We start from the raw sequence: 25,502 nt of genomic DNA, 5'->3' as shown, positions 1-25,502 counted from the left end.
GGTTGTGGTGTTTGTGGGGGTGACGTTTAAATTTAAGAAGAGAGAGAGAGAGGAAAGAGTTGAGCTGGTTTTGGACGTGTCTGCGTTATGTGAGGTATATATACTGTTTGGTGAACCCAGCCAGCCTATCTACCGTCTGGATATGTCGATAAAACTGAGCTGGATATGTCAAATGCCCCTGGAATTATCCATGGCAACGTCAGTCAATTGGGATGAACTGTCGGGTCAGGGCTGGTTCTCTTTGGAGCCTGCTGCAGTTCTTGATGCCCCTTTTTGCGCTGCTAGTTGACTGACTGACGTCTTCCCACCTTGATGGTATACCATGTCCTCCATTTTTAATGCACGTTCTTTTTCGTAGAGAAGGTTGGGGGTATGTGTAGACCATATCTTAGAGCTCAAACGCAACCAACCGATTATACCACTGCCGTTTTCGGGAGTGGTACCCATTCCTGCATGTCCAGACGTGATCTTACAACCCATACTGTTACATTTTATCCTCCTTCTTTATTTCGGTTTGTTTTACACCCAAACAGGAACCCCCCCTCTCCCCAAATTCCACCTATCCCTTTCACCTCGACTCATCCAAACTAGGCATAAACCCCATCCCCTTCCTCTCCACCTCCTTATGCCTGTGCCCCTCCTCCCCATGATGCCCCAGCTCCTCCTTCACCTGCTCCGATTGATCACCCCTCCTAACCCGGACATGCTCCCTCAACAAAGCCAGAATCTCACTCCCCTCCCACCTCTTGGGCACAGGCCGGTACGCGGGCTTGAACGTCCCCACCGTCTGCGCCCACTCCCCGGGTCGGGGGGACTCGTGCACTGCTCTGTCCTCCAAGGGAGGGGTTTGGCCGGAGGGAAGGGAGACGTTGGGTTGGGTGGCCCAGTAGTAAATGTCCCAGTCGTTTTCGTCGAGGAAGCGGTCGTATTCGGAGAGTTGGGCGGGGGTCATCTTGGGGAGGTGGGAGGCGGCGAAGGTGGAGAGGAGGAGGTCGGATTCGAGGGTGCCGCGTTTGCGGGATTGGTCTGGTGATTGTTAGAGAAAGGTGAAGGGGGAGGAGGGGATGGGGGGATGGGGGGATGACGAACAGAGAAGACGGGCGCGCATGACGTCTGGCTCTTCGCCTACTCTACGCAAAGGCTCAATCTTGAACTTTGCGCCCTGGAGCTCGCCGACGTCGAGTTCGTGGTTTGGTAGGGAGCCCGGGTCGGGGGAGGACTTGGACGAGCTGAAGGGGCGGGCGGTTCTGAGGACTGAAGTGGTGGGACGGATAGCGGCGCGGAGGGCGCGCGTTGCTGGACGGAGGGAGGCCATCGTGATGTGGGGGGTTGCTGTTGACAATTGAATGTCGACGAGAGGGTGATTTTTGCTGAAATATCAAAAGTCAAAGAGGCGACAATGACGACGGCAAAAAAGACCGTTGTAGACCGGACCCGGACCGACCAAAAGTTGGCTTGGCGGGTGATCGACTGCCGAGGCCGAAAGCTGCTGTGTCATCAAGCTCCGTCCCGTCTGCTGGGTCTTGCCGGTCTATGTTTACCTTGTTTGTATTATTTTATTCTTTTTACAACACTTTTGTTTGGGATCAGAAAAGACATCAATCATACACACACATTGATACTGTACATTCAATGCATCAATTTTCCCTGCCCCCGCCCCCCCCAAAAAAAATCCCGCCTTGAAATCCATATACACTAGGTACGATATGTCATAATTCCGTGCTCGCCCCGCCGCCTTGTTCAATAATAAGTAGTAGTAGTTTAAACTCCTTAGTTTCTCCATGTAAAAAGCCAACGAGTCCAGTAGCCCGGCCCCAGTCCCCGGTAGTTCATTAAATAAGATGCTTCGACCTGCACACCATAGTGTTAGCGATTGCTTCCAAATTAAGCAAACTTCGGGGGAGACACACCTGAAGTACGCCCGCAGGTACATGATTTGCCAGGCCCACAACCCAACCAGCAAGAATGTTGTGAGGAAACCAAACCACTTCACACGGTTGTTGGTGCTCTCGTTGGTGTCTCTAAGCTTCTGCTCGCGGTGGCGGAGGTAGTCCATTTCGCTGACAATCTCGCCCACCATCTCCTCGATTCTGCGCAGCTCGGTTTCTACGGGCTTCAGCTTCTCGCTGGCCTGGACGGCAGCCCAGTCCTTGGCGTCGGCACCAATGTCAATGTCGAGCTCGACGTGACGGTTGGGGTTCTGGACGTATTTGTCTGTTGGTCAAGAGTTAGCGGGGTCCCTGAGGATCAGAGGTTGGTTGACGCACTCCCTGTGAGGATGTTCTCAAAGCACACGTCGAAAGCAGCGTCGGCGTGGGAGGTGAAGACGGTGCGTTGCTCGCCAGCAATGTCCTTGGGCTTGCCGTACTCGTTCCCTGCCGCGTCCATAATGTGCATGTTCAGTTGCATGCCATCGCCCTTGTATCCATCCACAATAGCCGTAACTACCACCAACATGTCCTTGGCGACAAAGTTCCGAATGCATCTCCTCGAAAGACTGTCGTGTCCGCTGCCCGCCTGGATGTCGAACTTCAGGGCCTCGGTGCCCACTGCCAGCAGGAGCAGCGCGCTGCAGACATTCTGCAGCACCGACCGTACGTGAACCATTGTCTGTGCGTCTGAGTATATCGAGTGAGCTGTCGTCGGCAAGGAGGGAGATGAAGATGTTGGCGTCGTCGGTGGTGAGTTCAAGTCAATACAGCTGGCACAACGGGGGGGCGCTGCACGTTCCACCGGAGCTTCGATAAAATGGCAATCTGTCGCCTTCCCCCTTGGAGCCCAGAGCAAGGGTACCGTGGCCATGCAGCCAATCAGAAGCCCAGTCCCCAGAGAAAAAGCTTTTGTGGATCAGCCTTGCTTGGCCTCCACTCGGGCTTGCGCCCAACCCCTGCTCACAGTCCGCGTCCAGATTTCTCAGCCTCGCGAAACTAGAACTGTTTCCTTTGAACATCCACTGCACCGCGACCATCAACCACTACACCACCATCGATTTCCACCCACAACCACGAGCGCAAAGCAGCTTTCCGATCAACCTATCCTTTTTTGATCAAAACTACATACGAAATCATCGGAGCATAGCCACAACACCGGCAAAATGCCAAAATGTACGTTTACCGTGGGCAAACATCGAGACGCTGCTAACACATTCTCCAGTCTTTTGCGATTATTGCGATGTCTACCTCACGCACGACTCCATGAGCGTGCGCAAGGCCCACAACAGCGGTCGCAACCATCTCCGCAACGTTGTCGATTACTACCAACGTAAGTGTTTCTGTTGCCTGCGCTGCCGCCGTTCTTGGCTAACCGCTCCTCACAGAAATCGGTCACGAAAAGGCCCAGTCCGTCATCGACTCCATCACCAACTCCTACGCCGCCGAAGGCCAAGCCCACGCCAACCCCATGCTGCCACAAAATCAACCCGGCGGATTCGGCTCCAACCCCTTCCCTCCTCCCGGCGCAGGCTTCCCAGGCATGCCACCCCCAGGCTTCCCCGGTGCCTTCCCCGGTGCACCAGGCGCTCCTCCGTTCCCACCTCCGTTCCCTGGCGCCCCAGGTGGTTCCAACGCCCCTCCATTTCCGCCGCCCTTCCCCTTCCCAGGTGCGCCAAATTCAGCTTCCCCTGCCGGCGGGGCACCTCCTTTCCCGCTTCCACCTTTCCCACCTGGAGGAGCTGGTGCTGCTTTCCCGCCTCCTCCTGGTGGCGGCATGCCACCTTTCCCACCACCAAACGGAGCGGTGCCCCCTCCAGGGGCTTTCCCTCCACCGGGTGGTATGCCATTCCCACCGCCGGGAGGGCAGTTCCCACCTTTCCCTCCTCCAGGAGCGGGTGGGTTCCCGGGTGGTGGCAGACAGTAGAGTGTGGAAATGAAATGTAGGTAGTGTCACAGAGAGCGGTAAAATGAGATATGGATCAGCGAAATTCACTCATAAGTCTCCCTAACTTGCGAGCATGCGTGTAACATCAGCGGAAACGATCAGTTATAAGCAAGTGGCTTGAAGAGAAGACACCAAGGAAGCGCACGATATGAATCTCAATGGATTACACCGTCAAGATATCGAGTTTATGCGTTTAAGCATCCAGGCAACGGCATTAAAAGAAGGCATTGCTGTGGATAACGAAGGCTACAGTGGACCGCAGAGTAGTGACCCGAGGAGATGAGTAAAGGGGTGCTAGAGCAGAGAGGTTTGGAGAGATGGAGAGAAGCGTTGAAAAGATACCCAGAGGTCTCAAAGAGAGAGATGTTGAAGTAGGGAAGATAGGAAGCAGAGGCAGTGAAGAGAGAAGACCCAAAGCGGAGACAAATGCAACCCGCACTTAAGAATATCTAGTCATCCTCAGGCTTTTTTTGCTCGACCATTTGATCCAAGCCTATAGTGGACTTAATATGAGCTAAATCTGAGCGTTGGGTGTCTGATTTATGGACTTAACCTAAGCATGGTACGTCTTATCTCTGGACTTGATCGAAGCCTTATCTAAGCTGTGTATGTCTTATCACTAGACTGGTTCCAAGTTTCAAATCTCTTGTTTTCCCGCTTAATCTAAGCTTTATAAATCTTACTTTTGACTTAACCTGAGTCTTGTATCATATGTTGGAGTTTATCTAGGTAGATTTGGTATATCTTATTTCTAGACTTGCTTAAGTTTAGCATGTTACTCTGAAATTGATCCAAACTTTGTGTGTCATATATCTAGACCTGATCTGAGCTTTGCATTTTTCATTTTGAAGTTAATCTAGGACTGTAAATGTTGTTTTTAGACATTATAGCTGTAGCTCTTATACATTTTTACCGGGTATTATTGTTGATATGATGCTGCCACACGTGGTGGATGTCGGAGCTAGGAGATATGCGGGTGGGTGTGGTGAGACATGGGGGAGTAGCTATGTGGGTGGGGAGTTATGTGGGGAGTGAGACTATTGTGGTAGAGGGAGATACGGTGGGTCATTATGTAGAAAAATCCTGTAGTGCTGAGCAGTGTTGCGAGGCGTCATGGTTCAACCGCATGACCCATCACCACACATAGCTTGCTTCTTCGAAGGTAGCCAGCAAAATCTTCTGTTAAGTAATACATTTTAGGAAGCCTGGGGATGACTATAGATCTTGGAACAAGACGCGCAACGAGCATGGGTGACTAAGCGTTGAAGAGTGTGTATATTGAAGTTGCCGTTTATAGCTGGGATCTGTTTAGTGTGTGTTGATATACCTGGATAAGCAGGTAGGTAAGGTGGATGGAAATTCCTCTACTAGAATGTTGACATAAGGCATGTAGCTTTGACTGTAGATATATCAATTGCCAGATGTCGATAGAGGTAGCTTGGACTCTATACTATTGTTTAAACTATATTGCTCAGATTATAGCCTCATACAGCTCAGATTATAGCTTCATGCAGCTCATATTATAAACTCAGGGCGATAGCTTCACTCTCAGTAATCTAGGTAAGGCCCTCGGCTCAAGAAATTTACCTTGACGATACTTCAGCAAATGTAGATGGCCTTTCAATAATGAGAATAAAACTACCTGCAGCTCGGATTTACAGCTGTTTTTTATCCAAGGTAAATAAGTCTTTTATTCTATAAGTAATCCAAGCTTTCTTCTTCAACCTGAGCTTGCTATGACCCAAACTTGTCTTTAGAATGCTCAGATCATACGCAAACAAAGCCAGGAATAAAATATCATAGCTCAGACTATACACAAAAAAGGCTAAGATTATAGACACAGTCTGAACTTTCTTTGTTTGTAATCCTAGCCTTTTCCGAGCTTCTGGTGTCTTTCACCCCATTTCTAAATAAGTTAAAGGTAGGTGAAGTAATGAGTGAACCGGGATGGGTGTACGGACCAACCCATGCAGAGCTGAGGCGGCTATTATGTGCACGGCAAGCCATTGGTACATCGTCTCTTGCAGTTCGATATCACATTCTTACGTCCAGGAATCCACCGTCCTTCCTGTGGAGATGTGATCATGATGCCTCATACCCGCCAATGCTAGGCTGCTACTGCTGAGCTAGAAGGCAAGCTGATTGCTTGCATGCATTAGCTCTCCTCGTCTGAATATTATACGCAATACACGCGAGGATGAGCGCTTTTACCGGACGACCAGCTCGACAAGCGCAAGCGAGCAGATCCACCAAGCCAGACATCGGATAGAGGTGTCCAAGAAGTCGGCAGTCGGCTTCCATGGCCTTTCCCCAAGAAGCGATGCGCCGTTGTGGCGGCGTTGTCGATGGTGGAATTGTCCGAGAGAATCCAGAGCCATAGAATCAACGGCTTCCAGCATGCTTCTTGATGGTCCAGCCCGATCTTGACCTGCACCTTCAGCTCAGCACTTTACCCGGCATGTGAACTGTGAGAAGCCAGATTATCGGCCCAATCCGCGGCCGCCTCTCTCCACAAGATGACAGCCACCTACTGCAAAGATTGTCCCCGTGCTTGCAGGCTGCAGCGAGATGCATACAGAGGGAATATCAAGAGGGTGATTTGCCTTGACATCAGCGCCAATGCTTCGTGGGGTAGGACTCGGAGGTAATCCTACGATGGAAGGCCAGCCTCTCGCTCCAACGGTTGATTCTCGAAAGGGGCAGCCACTCACAAAATGTCCTGAGAGTTGATGATGAGATGCTCGCCCGCATCATGCACCGCGCAGGTTTGCGGGTAGCGACAGTGTCGATTATTGGCTGACTCTGCCGTCGTCCGCATGAGCTGTGTGTGATCTGGAAATGTAACACCTGATTGGTCAATGACGACCAGGATTTAGACGCCGGACTATTCCTAAAGCTGTCTAGCGTGGGTGATTGACAAGTGCGGGGCATTTCCTGTCTCTCATGTTCTCTGTCTCTCTTGTGAGTTTCCCAAAAAAGATTCCCATCACGACCGACAACGTCCCGCTGGTGTTAGCCGCCCACAGTGCAGTAGCACTCTGCGAGCTGGGTGATATCGACTGTGAACACAGCAGCAGGCATGGCCCTGCCTCTATCCGCCAATCCTCTCTCTCATTGGCTTCGGCCCTCCATCACCACCTCGGCCGGCAATCTGTAGTGCTCGCTGGGGGCCATGCGCCCCATGCTGTGGTCTCTCAAACTGGGCCGATGGCTTCTTGTCCCGCCCATCCTCCTTTGGTTGTGCCTCTCTCGTCCAACTCGGCGCCAGATGATATAAGGCTCTGGGCTCACCCTCTTTTCCTGTCCTTCTTCTTCTCTTCTTCAGCAAGCCCTCAAAAACAATAAACCAGTTTTTGTTTTTCCCCTCCTCCCCCTTTCTTTACCCTCCCCCTCTACACGGAGCTGTGCTCTGTTAATTCAACTAATACACAAAAAAATCAAAATATTGTAGCTTTGCTGGTCCTAGCTACTTCCTAATCGCCACCTCCAAATACCCTCAAAAACAACTACTGGTTTACTTGCTCGCCTCGCCTTACAGCGCGAAGCTATTTTCTCTCGGGACGGTTTAATTATCAGCATCTCGTGTTTATTTCAGCCTCACATTCAAAATGTCCGCCATTCAGCTTTCATTCAACCTCCGTGTTTCCTCCGGTGTCAAGACCGTCCATCTCCTCGGCTCCTGGGACAACTACTCCGGCCAACTCCCGCTCTCCAAGGACAAGACTTCCTCCAAGTCCGGCACATGGAAGGGTACCTTCCGCTTCCAGCCCACCACACTTCAAGCCGGCCAAAGATACTGGTACTATTACATGATCGATGGGTACCACGTCTCGCACAACCCCTCCGAGGAGTCCACCGTTGAGCCCACCACCGGCCGTGCCCTCAACATCCTTGACGTCCCCAAGTCTTCCTCCAAGTCTTCCTCTTCCAGCAAGTCCTCTTCCCGCAAGTCTTCCTCGCGCCACTCCGTCAGCTCCGACATCCCCAAGGGTCGCCCTCTCTCCATGTCCCAGATCAAAGCCCCCAAGCCCGTAGCTCCCCACGCTACCCGCCACATCTTGGACGGCGACTTTGACGAGGATGAGCTCTCCAGCCACTTTGCCGCCACCGGCATCTACGACTACGACGCCGAGGACATCATCACCGACTTTGGCGCTTCCGTCTCTCCCGTCTCCTCTGTCGGCTCCTCGCTCTCGTACCGCTCCGACAACTCCTCGTCGTCGTCCGGCTACAGCACCCCATCCTCAGACTGCTCCTCGTGCACCTGCGAGCGCTACGGCATCACCCGCAAGGGTGAGCGCGTCCGTCTTGACTGCGGCGGTTCTCGCTGCGGCTATGAGGACTCGTGCTCCTCTTCCGAGGACGAGCAAGAGTACGTTGAGCGCAGCTCCCGCCGCAACGGCATCGTCGTCCGCCGATAAATGCCCGGGCCCAATGTCTAGGGGTAGACTTGCTGCCTTTTTTTTTTACTCTTTGATGGAAGACAAAGGACATGCTTGTTGGATGTTGCCCTAATAAGACCTTGGCGTTGATTTCTATCCGCTTTGAGGTCGGCACACCTAGCCAGGATCCCTCCACACACCACAAACACGAGGCTTTATTCGCTATCGTTAACATTCGCGTCCCTCACTTTTGAGGACATGATGATTAATGACTAATGAAAAGCTGTACGCTCACTTTGTTTGATGCTGTTTGTTGAAATACACACTCAAGCTCTCACACAACCTGATGCCCTTCCCTCCCAGACCCAGGGTCGCGACTGGTTCGAGATTCTGTGTGTCGATCTGGGAGGAGGGCAGGCCAAGCACCACTTCATTGTGTGATGCTGCCACCCCCTCGAGACATAATATCTCTTGCGTTCCTTACCGCTTCTGTCAACCGTCGGAGCACTAGTTTCTGCTCTTCTCTCCTGGTGGGAGTGAGAGTAGGTTTTGGTCTAGCTCTGGCACAATAATAGCAAGCATAGCTTGTGGGGAAGGATTATTTTCTTGCTTCATCAGGGGATGGATGTGAAGCAATTGGCAATGTAATGGCATTCTGGGATGTGCTGTCCTGGAGCGGGCTATTAACAACTCAATGTTTGAGACCTTCATTGTGTATTCTTAGGGCAGTTTCAGATATCTCTCTCTCTTTGAGAGATTGGGCATGGACTAAACCTGCCTCCCGGGTTTTAGCATAGCACAAGACAAGATAGCGGGTTGGATGACTGTTGAATTCAGCTTGTTTCACTTGATGAACATACCTTATATTTGCTTTATGTGCATATTTATGGACTCTATCCCTTTGCTCAATATGCATCCCTATATGCTACTACTAGAGTTGGCACTATCAATTATGATTATATCGATTAATCCTTATCAATTATGATTGTGATCTTATCGATTGTGACCCATGGAACCCATGCGAAGGCGCATACACATGGATAAGGCATGGGCACCAATATGGAGGTGGCACGCATACATTCGTAAGGCGTGGGAATACACGTGGAGAAGGCGTGAACACTGGAGGCGGCATATATATATGGAGGCGGCATATATGTATGGAGGCGGCATATATATATGGAGGCAGCATATGCCCACGGAGAGGGCATGCACACATGGAGACGGCATGGCCACACACATGGACAGGGCATGGCCTCACACACATGAAGAGGGCATGGCACACACATAAAGAAGGCACGGACACGCACATGGAGAGGGCATGGGCACACACATGGGGACGGCATACACACGTGGAGAAGGCCCATACATGAAGAAAGCATGGGCGCAAACCTAAAGGCAGCATACACGCATGGGGGTTTGATATAACTGGAGGGGCCACACGCACATGGAGGAGGCACGCACACGGGCAAGGCACACCCACACAGGGGAGGCTCACCCACATGGAGGAGGGCTCACATTCAACAACATGCCAAAAGAACTTCACAATATCAAATTCAACGCGATATGAACGCCAAAATCAACGCTATTTCCACCATTCCCAGTTCACCTCTGATAGCAAGCCTTTATAGGCCAGCCACATATCAAATCAACGCGCCAAAAAAAGAGCACACACCGCCCACGATCACCCCCACACATCCCCCTAAATCATGGCGTTGGCCACCTCCCCATTAACCTCCCCCTTTGCCGCCTCCGCGGGAGCTTTCTTGGTGAGGCTCGCGAGAGCCCCCGGGGTGCCGTCGAGGGGCGCGTGCCGGCCCCGGATGTGTTGTTGGTGGCTCTTGCGAGCCACGCTCTTGCCGACGTCGCCGCCGGGAATCGTCACCGCATCGCCGGGAGCCGTCACCGCACCGCCGGCATTCCCTCCCCGGTTCTCTCTGGCCACCTGCCCGACCCCCTCACGCTTTGTTCCCTCGCTGCCCATGATGGCGAGGGCCCCGGCCGCTTCGTTTGACGAAGGGGAGAGAGGCTTATGGGTTGGTTGAACTGCAGGGAATTGGTGTCAAATTACACGCCCGTTGACTGCCATTTGGAGGGGGATTTGACGCTGGTTTTGAGGGCAAATTGAAGGGGATGTGAAGCCAATTGAAGGGGAATTGGAGCCGGCGTTCAGGGCACACTGGGCCCCGTCGGGGAGAGGGGAACAATGGTGATGGAAGGGGGCATACCTCTTTGAGGAGAGCGGCGTGGTTCTGTAGCTCTGGTGCACCACGACGTGCCAGGAATTGCCAGCGAGCTAGAGGGAGAGAGAGACCGGGGCACAGTGGAGAGCGTTCAGGGAGGGGGGAACGACGGCAATGGGGCACACCTGATAGAGGAGAAGCCGGGGGGTGCGTGTGTGAAAGAATGTGTGTGTGAAGGAGTGTGGATGTGTGGGGAGAGGGAGAGAGACTGTGTGTGTGAGGAAGAGGAAGAGAAAGAGGAAGAGGGAGAGGAAGAGGGCACGCCCGCTGCATTTCCCAACCGTACCGCCTCACTGGACCGCCCCCCGCGGGTGACCTCGTCGCCGTCAATTCCATCCGGTCTCTCTGCCCCAAGCACCGGCCGTCACTCGCCCCTAAATGGCTGCATTTTAGCCCTCCGGCCCGGTGAAGGCCGCCAAATATCGCACAAAGCGTTTTTTCGGTTTAAATACATCAGACGCCTCGCTTTGTGCAACCTCATCCCATAAAACTTCGCCAATAACGGCTGGTGTTGAGGTTTTCAGGCTTCACGATGACGAAGTGCGGGGGTTTATGGGCCGTTTTCGCACAATGCCGCCATTGCAGGCCACCTGCCAATGGCTGGCAGGTTTGATTGCGATTGGCAAGGGCCTGAAAAGTGTGCTGGGGGCGGCAGGAGGGCTGTGGGAAGAGGTGCAATTGAACATGGCGAGGATGGCAAAAATGGCGAAAATGGCAAATATGATGAACATGGCAAGCATGGCAGCCATGGTGAACACGGTGAACACGGTGAACACGATGAGTATGGTGAGCATGGAGATCATGGAGAGCGTGCAGAGTAGGGAGAGTATGGAGAGTATGGAGAGTATGGAGAGTATGGAGAGTATGGCCAACATGGCGAGCAAGGCAATTATAGTGAATATGGCAAATATGGGAGGTATGGTAAGCATGGCAAGTATGGAAGCATGGAAAATCTGGTAAATATGGTGAGTATGGGAGGTATGGGAGGTAGGCAAGCATGGCAGGCATGGCAGGCCTGGCAGATATGGCCATCCTCTCTTTTGGCGGCAGCGAATGCGGTGATGGCTTCACTTCCGATGGCAGCGACAGTGGCGATTTTTAGCTTGCGACAGTAAGTGTGATTATTACCTCACTTTTGGCGGCAGCGAGTGTGATGACAACCTCACTTTCGGCAGCGACGAGGGTGTTGATTTTTAACTTACAACGGTTGATGGAATAATAAACTCACTTTTGGTAATTGTGAGTATAGCGATGGATTCAGTTTCCGCGACGGTGAGTTTGGGAATGAGTTTATGCTTCTTGCTGTCTCTTTAGTCGTATATGCATTTTAAGAACACTCTTTAGATGCATATGTGTGACGAACCCCTATCCAGAACCTCTGAAAGGGATACTGGTTAAAGGCACTTCTGAACAATCCTGGTTCGGTACAGCTAAACAGTGTACAACAATGGCTTGTCTCAATCACAATAGTCTGAGTACCAACCACTGTGACTTGTATTGCATACTGCGGAACTGTCTATCTACACCAGCCAGTTCCTCCGTATATATAGACCCTATGCCAAGCCTGGCACTGTCCTGGATCGATAGACTCGACCATCGATCCTATCGATACTGTCCCTTTTGGGGTTGACTCTCTTGGATCGATCCTCGATCCCATTGATCCTGTTCTGATTTGTCCTTGCTCCTGTACTAATGATTGGTCCGTGGTGCGCCCCGCGCCCCACTAAGTGTCAAGCCGTGACAATATAGTCAAAATAAAGTGGAGCAAAAGGCTATAAGGACTTTCTAAAACGGTCTTTTTAAGCCTGATTGCTTTGGCTTTAGGAGAACTTTTAGGTAGCTAAAACCCCACCCCCCTCACCTTACCCCTCTATCCCTAAAGCAAAGCTCCCCACTCTTACCTTCGGGTGGTACATGGTCTATATGTAGGGTAGAATGAAGGGTTGGTAAAAGTGTTGATCTTGGTGGTGAGCGAGGAAGTAGGACCATGTCACTCTGCTATAAAAAGAAGATACTATGAAGGGAAGATGAAACAATGGGGCGATGCTATAACAGGAAGAGGAACAGCAAGGCGCTCAACATATCTACGACGAGTAACCTGCCTACCCAAGACTGTGATGGTGGTGGTAGATGGGCGAGGAAAATAGTGGTGGGCGAGAAAGACGAAGACGGCCGTGTCTCAAGGTGTAAGGGGTAAAAGAAGAGCAAGACGGTGGGCTCTAGTATCTAATGATGGAGGAGCAAGAAGAAGACGGCTGCTTCGCATGCTTTAAAGCAGGTTTGTGCGAAAATGATGGAGTGTTGTGCTACCTATGTGCGGAGAAAAAGGGTGACGAACAGAAGACGAAGAGCGAGGCGGTTAAGCCGAGACGAGAGTAGGTATTATAACTGCAGTGTCTACCGTTGCCGTTGCTGCCGTTGCTGTAGTAAGTGGTGATTGTAACTGTGGTATCTATTGTCGTTATTATCATTATAGACGTCGTTGTTATAGCAAGTAGGCTCGGATTAAGAGCCTCACCCACATGGAGGCCATGGCACATGGCACCTGGTATATGTTATATAGGTATATATATGAGACGTATGAAAGCATGGACGAGGTGATGATATTGGTGATGCGTGAGGAAAAAGTAGAAGAACTCCATGTGGAAAAATTCAAGGGGTAAAGCTATTTATTTATTAGTCTTTCATGCCACGCCCCCATGTGGACAATAAGAACTACCGCAGATATTGGTTCGATGTAAGGGTTAGTAAGAGCCTCATCCGCATGGAGGCCATGCGGCATCGGTATATATGGGACGCAATAAAGTATAGGCGAAGGTGCTAATTTGGTTAGGACCTAAAAGTGGTGATGTAGATGTGTGAAGCAGAAGAAGGGCACTCGGTCTACGAAAGAGAGAACAAGAGCAATGTGTTCTCAGGGCTATATGTAGAGATTCATCAAGGGTATTACATATAGAAATGCACAAAGAGTGTTATATATGGATGCGCATAAAGAGTAATAAAGAGATATATTTAGAGCAAGTGTTCTAAGGTATTTAAAGCTCAGATTTAACGTTAATCCCAACTTTTACTATCCATTTCAATCTCAGATTTAACAACGATCCCAACTTTTACCATCTATTTCAAGCTCAGACTCATAGGTTGAATGTCATTACTCTTAACACTATATGCTTGGATAAAAGATTGGTGCCCCAGAGCGCTGCTCTCCGTCGTAAAACAATCAACTACGGTTCTAAGCGGCATAGTTATAGTGTTTAGATGATCAAAGTATATGGAATACCGTAGGTAGTGTATATGGCATATCTGGGATGCAAATAAATTAGGTATAAGCGAAGGTGCTGATGATGGTGATGTGCGAAGGTGATGACATCGCTGATGGGTAAATAAGAAAAGGAGTGCCCGGCTGCGAGGGGGAGAGAAGAGCAAGAGCAAGGGAGGATATAGCATAAATAGCACATCATACCTGTCCAACTTAAGCTGAATCAACCTCACACTACACATCAAAAGTCTTCATAAAAGAGTACCAAAAACTTGCATTTTTCATAACCCACACCTCCCAAAACCCAAGTCTTATCGCTAACGCCGCCAAACACTTCAAAAGCTAACCACCTACATAATCTGACATATCAACACCCCCGTAAAAGAATAACAAAGAGAAAAAAAGAAGACATCACACCCAGTCATATCTCATATATTCATCACATACCCTTTCCCACACCCACGCCACAATACCCATATCTCCCAACAGACGCTCCCAAAACAAAAAAAAAAACAAAAAAAAAAAACGTAAACATCATAATCACATACATGCCCTCTTCCCTGACCTACATCCCCTCCATGAAATTCCAACCCAAACTCATGCATTCATATACCCATAATCAATAAGTCGTCATCCTTCCCGCCCTCCCCTTATTCCCCCCCATCCCCATCCCACAACCACCCCCCCTCTCCCTCTCCCTCTGCTCCTCAACCCAACTCATCCGTCTAATCACATCCCCCACCCCATCCCTCACCTCCCTCGGCCTCGAAATCATCTTCCTCAACTCCTCCGTCCTTTTCTCCCTCCGCTTCTCGCTCAACCTCCTCCCCAAATTCATCCTATCCACCCAGCCCCCCTTCTCCTCCCCAGCACTCCCACCCACCAATGATGATCCAACCCCGATCCCCACCGGCCTCTCCTGTGACCGTCCCCTCGACAACCGTCTCACCAACCCCTGCAGCGGCCTCCCAATCCGTGTAACCGGCGGCCTCGACACCTGCTGCTGCTGTTCCGGCGCCGTCACCGGCCTAAGCGACTCCAACGACTTCCGAAAGCGCATAACCCTCAGATTCCCCGATGGCGTCCTCCTAATCGTTCTCCGGTCAACCTCGCCATTTGGCCCCGACCCGGCAGCAACAGCATAGTAATCATCCTCGTACCCATCATCCTGGTGTTTATCCTGTACCGGCAAAATCGCAAACGTCCGCTTGAGACGCTGGCTCAAACTCGTTCTTCGAGCAGGAGCACCACCAGGGCGGTTGTCAATAAGCGGATACTTGTACCTTCTTCCCCTCTCCTCATAATAGTCTTCGTCTGGGTCGGATTCAGAATCGGACATCGAGTCTTCCGCGTAGGCAGGTCGCCAAAAGGGGTGGAGAAGGTGCTCATCCCTGGGATGATCATCCGTACTACGGCGGCGCTTGAGACCCGGCCGCTGCGGTTTGGATTCGTGACGGCCAAGGGAGAAAGTCCTAGTTATCAACCCTGGGCGGGACAGTGAAGGACCATACTGATCACCAACCGGCTTCTTCCGCCCCCCAGTCAAGGCACGCCGAAGCAGCGACTGGCTACGCTTTGGCTTTTCACCCTCACCATTCACCTCAAAGTAGTTGCCCAGCATCTTCTGCCTTTCCGTCATGGGCGTCAAGCCCGAGGGAGTAGCCGGGATGAAGTTGATGACTGGCGGACGAGGTGGCTCGGGAGGGGCTCGCGGGTTTCGCAACGGTGAGTCGACGACTTCTTCAAAAGAAAACCGCCTCTGGGGTGGTGTGGCTGGTTCTGCGATTATGACAGGATTCTCGAGCGAGGAGCTCTCGGAAGGCTTGGCTGAGTGGTCGACCAGCACGACAGACTTGCTCTGGTGCGGGTAGATATTAACCGCCATGGCCTCCGAGACTTCAGCGTGAGAAGTGCCCGCCGTCTCGACTGAAGCGATGGAAAAGGGGGTGTTCTGGGCAGAGAGCCGCTTTCCAAACAACGGGTCACCGTACCGATCCACGGAAAGGTGATGGTCATCCCCTTCGTGGTCTGGGCTTGACAAAGTCTTTCTACTCTCAGCACGCTGTTCCGGCAGAACCTGCTGGATTGTGACTTCGGGCTGCGGAGACTTGGTGACAATCTTCAGCTCAGGGGGATGTTGCAGCCCCACCCTTTGCTCTCTGACCCTTTCATTACTCTCCGCGTGCTGGTTTACAAGCTTATTGAGCTCCCGGCTAGCCTTTTGCAGTTCTTGATGCTGTGCCTGGATGGCGTTGTGCGCCTTGAGGCTCTCTGCCGTAAGCGAGCCACTTCTAGAAGCATTCCTACTCGTAGGGGCCGAGAGAGAAGACGACCGCTTCGGTATCACAGGAGGAAAATCGATCGTCCGCTCATCTCCAGCACTTCTACCTCCATCTGATTCGGAGTGGGCTCTACCTCGGCGTTGTGGTCGATCAAAGATAGGAACTCGCTCAACGCTCTTGGATGTACGTGATTGCGGTGCAGAGCTGAGACTCTGGCTTCGCTGGGATCGCCTCGTGCTTGATGACCTCAAAGACGGGGTTCTTGCAGTGTTGGACTTATTGGACTTGATCGACGATCGACGTTCGGGCACAATGGCAACCGCAATCGCGCCCGCTTTCCAGGCCTCTCGCCGAGCTTTGTTACTCGAAATTGAGCTTAAAGTAGCCATAGACGCATGGCTATCTCGCCCAGTGTCTCCTAGTCTCGAAGCTGGCAGAGGCCCCCTACGTGGTTCTTCCACGGCTGCCGACGTAGATGTAGGCGCTGAACTGGCAGGTGAAAGCTCGGAGCTGGAGTCGCGCAAGTCAATCTGCTTCTTCATGTGTCGTAGCGTCTTCCGCCGCCGAGGGGCTGCATCGGGGTGGTCGACCACAGTCGAAGTTGTCGACCTATTGGACATGATGGAGGAGCGCTTGGCGTCAGAGCCTATCGAAGATTCGGACATGGACGGCGGTCCTCGATTCGGCACCCGATCTGAGACGACTCTGCGTGCAGGATAGGTCGTCGGGCTGTCCTGTAGCGACACAGAGCGCAGCGCTTTGGTGGCGTTTGTTGCAGACACAGTCGAGTCCTCAAGGACCTCGTTGTTGTTGTGATCCTCCCTTTTTTGCGCTGATACCTTTCGCTTTCTTATCGACACATTCCTCATGCGAGTTGCGTTCCATTCCTCTGCCACCTCACCATTCTCGCATGTCCACCCTCCATCATATTTCTCAAATTCCCTGGTTTTATTTGGAGCCTCGGTTTCCTTCTCACCCGACTCGAGCCCAAGCCCCAAGCCCACGGGCTGAACCTTCTCTTTCTCATCCGCCTTCAACTGCCTGACAGTGCTCCGAGATGTCTGGGCTGATGATAGCGCCGGTCTCAGGAGCGATGACCTGCCGTCCTCCTCATCAGGAGACGTCAGAGGAACCTCTGGCGCGGTTCTATACGACTGGAAGCTCGACTCGGTGGTGATTTTCGACTGGAGTCGATCATAAAGCGGAGGTCGTGCCCTGAGCTGAGACTCAGCCGGACCTGGGGGTGTTATTTCGGGCGTGAGAGGTGTCTGTGGATTAGGAGGGGTAGCTGGAGACTGCGGCTGGATCGTCTCTATGCTTTGCGCCGGGCTTTCAGCGTCATCCGGCTCGTCGCTGGACGGGTCAACGGGATGGCTCGTCGACGAGGTTCGTGAATGCGCTGGCGGCGTGGGTGGCGGTTCAGGACCCCTTCCTCGTCGCTGTCTTGGTACGTGGAGCTCTTGCTGACGAGGTCGTCGACTCGCCCGGGAGATAACGGTTTGCGACAGCGGAGGTTCAGTCTCGACATGCTTTTCCGGCCCGGAACGCGATCGCGACCGTTGAACTTGCAAGTCCGTTACTCCCACAACGGCCTCTTTGCGTGGGTGTGGCAGAACCTTGTGCCTCTTGAACATGCGCGGCTGGTTTTTGAGGCGGTCCGCTTCCAAGCCAAAAGCCTGGTCAACCTGGGACAAACCCATAACGGGGAGCGCAGGTCCCCGGCCGTCTACCGTCATCGGAGAAGAAAGGCAGCTTGTCCGGCGATGGTCTGGAGGGGTGAACGAGTTGTTGGAAGAAAGAGTCAAAGGATAGAGATTGGCATCATGTTTGATGATTTGCTTACGTCGTTGTTGGAAATGTGCTGCAGTGGCGGCGAGTGATTTCACTGTTGGAAAAAGAATGCGCCACGCAGGGTTTCTCTCGGCGAAGCTGCTGGGCGAGGTATCACAGAAGGAAAGTTGCGGCCGGAGGACAGCGTCCTGGATAGAGGCAGATGGCAGCGACCTGTGTGAGACATCGACAAGTGGCAGGTTCGGGACCTTCCTTGTTCACGCAAAGAGCGAATCACCTCGAGACACAGCGTGAGTGAGAAGGAGGGACACCTGGGCGGAGCATATGATCAAGGACGGGACCGGGGGGAGCAGCGCGTGCCCGATAGTGTCTGTCTAGAAAGAGAGAGTGATGAATGGAGGGAAATGCAATGTAAATGCACGCTGAGGAAGAGCTTCTTCTTCCAAGTCCATTTGGTCCATCCCCATTCAACTGTCCTGTTCGAGGGGTTTTCTTGTGATTGGCCCGGTCTTTGATGCACCTCAAAATAGGCGGGCTGGGAACGAGAGGAGGGTACCCCTAGCTTGAGCCTGCGCTGATAATCCCTAACTTCCCTGCCAAGCCTTTCCCACGGCGGGGAACAAGGAGAACAAGAGCTCCACTCCCCGCCCAGTCTGGAAGTCTTGTCTCGACCTCGATGACGATTTGCATCTCGTTCAGCTAGAATTGCATTGTCCATTTCCATTGTTGGTTCTCTCTGGCTCTGCCCAATATCCAGCAACAACGTCCACGTATCCTTATCAATGCATGAAATGGCCTCTCCCAAAGCGGATCCGGGCAGGCAGAAACGCAGTGCTATCCAGTGGCCATCCGTTGCGCTGTCCTGCCGCAGCACGGCAGCTTCTGATGTGGGACACGACCGACTGCTGCATCAGTCGTTTTTAGCTGCGCTTTTTCAGGAGCCGGCTCACGGCCCCGCCCACTCTGCAGCGAAATCAGGGCACCGGCCGAATCAGCGCAAGAAACTGCCCTACGCACCGGAGGTGGTCCCACTGGCCGCAGGATGAACGGGACGAATGAGATCACCTCAACCATGGTGAAAGACGGTGACCTCACCAGCCGTTCCAGCCCAAGTCAGCCCGGCGGTTGTTTTCTCCTTCTCCTTCTCTTTCTTCTTCTCGTACTCTTTGCCTTCGGCCGTTTCCTGGGTTCAACAAGTGTCATCCCTGGACAACAATGGCCTTCTTTTGCTCCATGTCTCGGGAACCACGTGTTGGGCTTGAAACGTCTTTGAGTGCAGGGTCCTTTCAGGTGTTCTTTCTTCCGTCGACCACAAGGGGGGAATCCCGCATCGTAACACAAGTGTGTAGATGGGGAGACAGGATCGGGAGTCGAGACAAAGCTGTCCATGGGCTCTATTATATGTTTGAATGAGGAGGTGACCACATATCTCCGACTCGGAAATAAATTTGTAAGAAATTCAAAACTCACACAATTCCATACCTCGCTCTTATCTCCTCGATCAAATGTCACCATATCTGAGCAGCGAATAGGACCTGCGTGCCACCGAATGTATGAGAAATAAAGACCAATGACCACATCGCCACCAAAGGGGGCATCTGCACTTATACATACATACGTCTCCGAGATAGCAACATCCCACTCCCAACGGCTATCTATCTCCAATCCCCCATGGACCAGTTCCCCCGCTCCAGACCTTTGATGTCATTCGCACTGGAACGGTAGCCCCGCATTCCCGGGTCTCGATCACTTCAAGTAAAAGAGATTCCATTAGTGGTCGAATTATCCAACGTCCAGAGTGTGGGATTCCGAGAAATCGACGAGCTTGCCATTGCAGCATCGCATAAAGCCTTATAATTGGTGTACTGTTTTCTGCAGTCCCAGTCGGGAACATGCTCTACACGCTCTGCTTTATCTCTCCTGTCGCTCCCGCATGAGATGGGACGTGATGCTTCCACTGAGATGATGGAACGACCGTTACCTAACGAGAACCGTTGAGATGACATGCAGTGGTGGTTCGTGGAAGGACGTCCAGTGAAATGGGTTTGGGGGAGTTTGAGGCATGTCATTATCTGTGATAAGGCCGGAGATGTGCTTCAAGGGAATTGGGCTGCTGCAGGTGGTGACGATTGTTGGTCGATGGCTCGCAGAGTCCCAGGCCGAGGGGAAAGGTGCGTTGGACCATAAAAGGAGTGATGCCTTGGCCATATTTTCGCTGCTCTGGTGTCTGTATCAACATCACACATCGGAACTCACAAATCGACATTATGGCAACTCAGGGTCTGCTCGCCCTGTGGCTTACAGCTGCCGCTCTGGCACATGGTGACCATGAGCATCAAAAGAACATGGCCGGGCCTCACAAATCTCTGTGGTACAACACCTTGCCAGGCGATGGAGGGACTCAGGTCAGTCATCTAGAGATCGTCCATGTCTTGTTGGCTAACACAGCTCACAGGCGGACTCTGTCTTCTCTGGCATCTCAACCTTTGGGCGCCTTCCTTATCTTCCTTGTCTCTTTCACAAGGACATTGACTATGACATCGCTTTCATTGGTACGTATGTTACACAACAATCAACCGCCTGGATACACAACGTCAGGCAGCCAGGCTAATAAGCATAAATAAACAAGGCGCTCCCTTCGACACGGGCACGTCCTACCGTCCCGGCGCTAGGTTCGGCCCCTCCGGCATCCGGCAGGGTTCAAGAAGGCTCAACCTCTAGTATGTGTAACCCTCCTCACCTCTACCATCCACACCGACTGACGGCCCCCTTCTAGCGGCGGCTACAACGTCCCCCTCGACACAAACCCCTTCAACTCCTGGGCCAAAGTCATAGACTGCGGCGACATCCCGGTGACATCCTACGACAACACCTACGCCCTCCACCAAATCGAAAACGGCCACTTCTCCATCCTCTCCCGCCCCCCAACCACGGACGCCACCAAACCCGGCCCCTCCCTCAAAGGAAAGACCCTCCCGAGAGTGATCACCCTTGGAGGCGACCACACCATCACACTCCCCCTTTTACGTTCTATCAATCGCGCCTACGGCCCCGTGACAGTCATCCACTTTGACTCCCACCTCGACACCTGGAAGCCAAAGGTATTCGGCGGCTCGCCTTCGGAAACGGCCTCCATCAACCACGGAACGTATTTCTACCACGCAGCACAGGAGGGCCTTTTGCGAAACGACACAAACATCCACGCGGGAATCCGCACTACTCTTTCGGGGCCGAGTGATTATGAGAACGATGGCTATTGCGGCTTCGAGATTGTGGAGGCGAGGGAGATTGACACTATAGGGACGGAGGGAATCATCAAGAAGATAAGGGAACGGGTCGGGACGAAGAACCCTGTTTATTTGAGCCTGGATATTGATACGCTTGATCCGGCTTTTGCGCCTGCCACGGGCACGCCCGAGACGGGGGGTTGGAGCACGAGGGAGTTGAGGACTATTTTGAGGGGGTTGGAGGGTGTGAATTTGGTGGGGGCGGATATTGTTGAGGTTGCTGTGAGTTCCTTCTTGATACGGCTGTGGTGAAAGGGCGGGTTAGGGAGAGATGATGATGGCTGACAAGGGGGTGTGATAACAGCCCGCCTATGATACCAACGCTGAGCACACCACGATGGCGGCTGCGGATGCGCTATTTGAGATTATGAGTATCATGGTCAAGAAGGGGTAGGTTTGCTATTTTTTGCCTTTACGTGGATGTTTGACTGATGCATAACAGCCCCCTGAGCGTCCTCGACATTGACCCCCCTGCAGACGAAGACACAAAGGATTTGTAAACCTCACACCATATTTTGCATCCATTAACGCCAGAGCTGGAAGGTATCACCGTGGTGAATAGTTGGGGTTATGAATTGGGGTTAGGAGTTGAATCATGCCAGGAAACGGAGCTGGCAGGGTGGCGCTACTTAGCTGGAGCTTCTGCTACCGAGAGACATCCACATCTGAAATGATGTGGAAACAGGGCCGCTGGTCTAGTGGTATGATTCTCGCTTAGGGCTCACCCTGATGTTTACAAAGTGAAAATTCTTCTCAGAATATTAGCTTGCGAGAGGTCCCGGGTTCAATCCCCGGGTGGCCCCTATCTTTTGCTTTTTGTGTATGCTACACACCACACCGCCCCGCATCTTTCGCTTTTTATACATGTTACACACTGCCAGGGACTTTTTGCTTTAGAATTTTAGTACTCAATCCAAGCTCTTTTAGCTGTGATCCAAACTTAGTTTCAGCTTTTGCCGTCTATAATCTAAACTTTTTATGTCGATAATCTGAGCTTTTTTATCTCTTTTGTCCTAGCGTGTTGAGGATAGCTTTTGGATATAATATGCTTGGATTAGTAGAAACAAAGCTTGGATTATAATAAGGAAATTTTTTCACCAAAAAAAAACCAAAAAAAAACAAAGCGCCGAAGCGCAACGCAAGATATAAGAACAATTGTTACGAAGCTGAGGTTCTACAAGTCAAAGCTAATATAGTATTCCGTAGCTAAAGCAATTATGAGATGAAGAAGAAAAGAAAAGTAAAGTGTGGTAGGCGTGCTCGCTCTCCCAAATATCCATGCCTTGCCTTGCCTGTTGCCTCACCTGGTCTGTGCTCCTTCTTCCTGCTTTCCCATTGGCCGCAGTTCTGTGTTCAGCTCTCGCCCTCAGCCCTGGCCCTCCCAAGCCTAACCCAGTATCCTGCTCTAGGCCATATGCCGTCACATCAGGTATAAAAATTTATGTATGTTAATCTCGCTCTTGAATGTTGGATCCAAGTTTTTTTAAACTATAATAAGCATTTTAAAGACAATAAGTAGTTTCAGCCTTTGTTATATATAGCTTTGTGACGAACCCCTGTACAGAACCTCTGAAAGGGATACGGGTTGAAGGTAACTTCTGACAATTGGTTCGGTGCAGCTAAACAGTGCACAACAAGATGTCTCAATGTAAACACAAGATACCGTGAATACAATCTGAATTGCATACTGCGGAACTGTCTATCTACACCAGCCAGTTCCTCCGTATATATAGACCTTGGGACCGTGGACCGTTGACTTACAGACGGTCCTCGGTCCACTCCTGATTGGCCGATACTGGACCGTGGACCGTGAGCCCCGCTCGATCGCTCGGTCCAGCCCTGATTGGTTCTCGTGGCCCCACTGTCTCCCAAAACCGTGACAGTTACATAGATACTAAACGTCCATCAGCGGCATATATATATCGTCTAATTATAGTAGCGGCGTGATAAATGTGTATCGTCTTGCTACTTAGGAGAACAAGACTTTGAATGTGGTTACCTATAGAAGGCAGGAAGGAGACTCCTTCTCAAATACCGCCCTTCGATGATTTCAGTTACAGTATGCAGAGCGAAGTTCCATCTATAGACTATCCTTACTATGACTTAGAGCTTCGCTCCAATGAGTGAAACATTGATGATGGAAAACTGCTGTAGCTGGTGCTCGGGTTATGGTTGGTATAAGTTAAGGCTTGCTGAAAACTAAGCATTGTTGATGACAATGCGCTCAACTGATGGAATCCCGTCTATTTTTGACCAACAAAGAGCAACAAGAATATTGTATGACACTGCTGCATCCGGCAGCGTGGATGGAATGTCGGGACTACCCGATGAAGCTTGAGCCACTTGTGACGTCGAGAGAATTGACAGATCACAGTAGACAGGAGCATGATAGAGGACGCCTGCTTTAAGGACGTGACTTTCAGGGAAGGAGCAAAGGTAACTCGAGATTAGTATTTCCCGCTGCCTGAAAGTTCGAGGTTGGGGGTAGCTTGAATGCCTCTTTGGTATTTGATCACGAGCGACCTCGTGTGCCGCCCTCATTTTCTCTTACATTGCAATAGTATCATTTGTATTAAAAGACCAACCAAAGTGTCCGCCCTTTGGGGGGTGTAAATACGGGACATGGTAGCAGCTACCATGGTTGCCTACCTACGACACTCTCCTGACTCCCACTCTTCTCTACGTTTCTGCACAACGTCCGGAAATGGACTTCAGGCTGGTACGGTTAACTGCAGCCGTTTCCGGTCAGATCAAAATTACACGACTAACTGAGTTTACAGGCTTCAACTTTCATTCGGGAATTTTGTCCGTGACGGATTCGGCGCGTTTTGACCGCATCGATGTCGTGGGCCACTTACCTGGTGAACTCAGGAATGTATGTAGCAGTACCCGCGAAGCCACGAGAAAACATTCCGCCCACACTTACTCTCATAGCCGAGGAACACCACGCCGGCTTGTCTTGGGTTGCCTCTGACCTTTTACATAGGTAGGTAGGGGCAAACACATCATCCAGTTGTTCAAGTGAACGATGGCGCAACCGAGGCCTACCCCGGTGTCAATATGGAGCTGCATCATTTCTGTGTAAACACAGGTTTCTTTGTTCTTCCAGCTCAGCCTCGTCAACATGGGATTTGCTAACGCTTCCGGGTACACATCACCAGCAGGCTTGGACGTTCTCCTTTGTTTACTGCCATCCTCTCTCGATGATGCATTCGGCCATGACATCGCCCGGCGGTTGCTTATAACCCAATCCTGCCCATGAAGGTAACCGAGTTCTGGGATTTCTCTTGCATCATCACGAGTGCCCGTCATTTGATCACTTCATTCGTTTGTTGACACCAGTCAAACTCTCAATTTCACTTCATACCATCTACCACTCTAATATCATCACCAAGATGAAGCTCTTCTCTCTCCTCGGCGCCTTCATGGCCTCCTCCCTCGTTGCCGCCGGCCGCCCAGAGCCAGAAACCACCACCACCCGTATCAAGCCTACTTACACCCGGCCTTACACCGAGACGACCACCACCCACACCTGGAACAGGCCCACCAAGACTGAGACCGAATACAAGACCAGGATTTATGTCAAGCCATCTGTCTACACCGAGACCGAGACGGAGTATCATACCAAACATCACCACAAGACGGTCGTTTCTGTTCAGTCTGTTCAGTCAGTCTACGCTCCGCATACCAAGCCTCATCACACGGATACGGTGACGATTATTGGGTCCAAGACCTATCCTGTTTACGTGCCTACTGAGACACCTGCTGTTACTGCTGGAGCGGCTGGGAAGCAGGCGGCGGGAGCTATGGTTGTTTTGGGTGGTGTTGCTGCTTTTTTGCTTTAAGGTTGTTGGATAGGGGGGGGGGGGGTATAATATTTAATTTTTGAGGGATTCTTGTTTACTTCGTTAGGGTGGTTGTGATGGGGTTGGGGTTTGAGTGTAATGTTTGATGATGGATGATTGATAATGAGCCAGCCTTGAGAAGTTTCAGCAATTACGCAGTGACAAAAGAACCATTGATCTTCCAAGTCCATTTCACTGATGCTGTCGTCAACCACCACCCTATTTTTCCAAGGTGTTTTTAAACTTCAGCCAAGCTGGGTCAAGACAACGTCACCTCGTCACCAGAGCCCACCGGCTGAAACTCAACGCAGGCCCGGTACTTAATCCTGAATTCTCGAAAGCAATTCCGTGGCCAGGTAGTACAGCGGTTATTACATTCCCGAGTTTGAGCGAAAACCCAGTTTCGACTCCCGTCCCGTCACACAGCGTTTGTCTTTCCAGCTTTTTATTATTATTCTATATATTCCACCACCAATATAGCATCTCACATTTATATCATACTGTCCCGTTATAATCTCGGCTGCTTTAATCTTTTGTTCT

At 51.5% G+C, this 25,502-nt stretch overlaps 9 protein-coding genes and 1 non-coding gene across 10 annotated transcripts; 5 read left to right on the top strand and 5 right to left on the bottom strand.

Annotated features, from left to right (window-relative positions):
• Positions 1-53: 53 nt before the first annotated feature.
• On the bottom strand, positions 54-1,315 carry emi5 (Succinate dehydrogenase assembly factor 2 mitochondrial; the record flags this gene model as incomplete). The annotated part of the gene is made up of 2 exons (XM_062887017.1): positions 54-1,026; positions 1,090-1,315. 2 exons carry the CDS (start codon positions 1,313-1,315, stop codon positions 569-571), a joined length of 684 nt encoding a protein of 227 aa, XP_062746795.1. The 3' UTR covers positions 54-568.
• Positions 1,316-1,832: 517 nt separating this feature from the next.
• On the bottom strand, positions 1,833-2,819 carry ERV25 (vesicle coat component; the record flags this gene model as incomplete). The annotated part of the gene is made up of 3 exons (XM_062887016.1): positions 2,268-2,819; positions 1,911-2,214; positions 1,833-1,851 (listed from the first exon to the last, which is right to left on the bottom strand). Exons 1-3 carry the CDS (start codon positions 2,800-2,802, stop codon positions 1,833-1,835), a joined length of 858 nt encoding a protein of 285 aa, XP_062746794.1. The 5' UTR covers positions 2,803-2,819.
• A 123-nt stretch (positions 2,820-2,942) lies between these two features.
• On the top strand, positions 2,943-4,341 carry YHC1 (U1 small nuclear ribonucleoprotein C). The gene is made up of 3 exons (XM_062887015.1): positions 2,943-3,104; positions 3,154-3,261; positions 3,317-4,341. Exons 1-3 carry the CDS (start codon positions 3,095-3,097, stop codon positions 3,853-3,855), a joined length of 657 nt encoding a protein of 218 aa, XP_062746793.1. The 5' UTR covers positions 2,943-3,094; the 3' UTR covers positions 3,856-4,341.
• Positions 4,342-7,484: 3,143 nt separating this feature from the next.
• Positions 7,485-8,297, top strand: QC762_201240 (uncharacterized protein; the record flags this gene model as incomplete). Its single annotated transcript, XM_062887014.1, has 1 exon — positions 7,485-8,297. The coding sequence occupies one exon, from the start codon at positions 7,485-7,487 to the stop codon at positions 8,295-8,297; it is 813 nt and encodes a 270-aa protein (XP_062746792.1).
• A 6,079-nt stretch (positions 8,298-14,376) lies between these two features.
• QC762_0031940 (uncharacterized protein) lies at positions 14,377-17,775 on the bottom strand (the record flags this gene model as incomplete). Its single annotated transcript, XM_062883249.1, has 1 exon — positions 14,377-17,775. The coding sequence occupies one exon, from the start codon at positions 17,773-17,775 to the stop codon at positions 14,377-14,379; it is 3,399 nt and encodes a 1,132-aa protein (XP_062746791.1).
• On the top strand, positions 17,354-17,919 carry QC762_0031930 (uncharacterized protein; the record flags this gene model as incomplete). The annotated part of the gene is made up of 2 exons (XM_062883248.1): positions 17,354-17,446; positions 17,548-17,919. The coding sequence occupies 2 exons, from the start codon at positions 17,354-17,356 to the stop codon at positions 17,917-17,919; spliced, it is 465 nt and encodes a 154-aa protein (XP_062746790.1).
• Positions 17,920-18,609: 690 nt separating this feature from the next.
• On the bottom strand, positions 18,610-19,223 carry QC762_0031920 (uncharacterized protein; the record flags this gene model as incomplete). The annotated part of the gene is made up of 2 exons (XM_062883247.1): positions 18,848-19,223; positions 18,610-18,735 (listed from the first exon to the last, which is right to left on the bottom strand). Exons 1-2 carry the CDS (start codon positions 18,902-18,904, stop codon positions 18,610-18,612), a joined length of 183 nt encoding a protein of 60 aa, XP_062746789.1. The 5' UTR covers positions 18,905-19,223.
• An 802-nt stretch (positions 19,224-20,025) lies between these two features.
• QC762_201200 (uncharacterized protein) lies at positions 20,026-21,685 on the top strand (the record flags this gene model as incomplete). Its single annotated transcript, XM_062887013.1, has 6 exons — positions 20,026-20,235; positions 20,286-20,382; positions 20,460-20,550; positions 20,607-21,339; positions 21,422-21,507; positions 21,560-21,685. 6 exons carry the CDS (start codon positions 20,026-20,028, stop codon positions 21,615-21,617), a joined length of 1,275 nt encoding a protein of 424 aa, XP_062746788.1. The 3' UTR covers positions 21,618-21,685.
• A 116-nt stretch (positions 21,686-21,801) lies between these two features.
• Positions 21,802-21,920, bottom strand: QC762_0031900. Its single transcript has one exon. It is a non-coding gene; the product is annotated as a tRNA-Pro (tRNA).
• Positions 21,921-23,559: 1,639 nt separating this feature from the next.
• QC762_201195 (uncharacterized protein) lies at positions 23,560-24,962 on the top strand (the record flags this gene model as incomplete). The annotated part of the gene is made up of 5 exons (XM_062887012.1): positions 23,560-23,836; positions 23,898-23,992; positions 24,052-24,103; positions 24,282-24,381; positions 24,483-24,962. The coding sequence occupies exons 4-5, from the start codon at positions 24,376-24,378 to the stop codon at positions 24,960-24,962; spliced, it is 486 nt and encodes a 161-aa protein (XP_062746787.1). The 5' UTR covers positions 23,560-23,836; positions 23,898-23,992; positions 24,052-24,103; positions 24,282-24,375.
• Positions 24,963-25,502: the final 540 nt, after the last annotated feature.

Source organism: Podospora pseudocomata (genome assembly GCF_035222375.1).
Source record: "Podospora pseudocomata strain CBS 415.72m chromosome 2 map unlocalized CBS415.72m_2, whole genome shotgun sequence".
NCBI lineage: Eukaryota > Fungi > Ascomycota > Sordariomycetes > Sordariales > Podosporaceae > Podospora > Podospora pseudocomata.
This window is presented reverse-complemented; position numbering and strand designations above follow the sequence as displayed.

Coding starts and splice junctions, on each gene's coding strand:
- YHC1 (XM_062887015.1), top strand. Junction 3,262..3,316: donor CGTTGTCGATTACTACCAAC/GTAAGTGTTTCT, acceptor CGCTCCTCACAG/AAATCGGTCACGAAAAGGCC.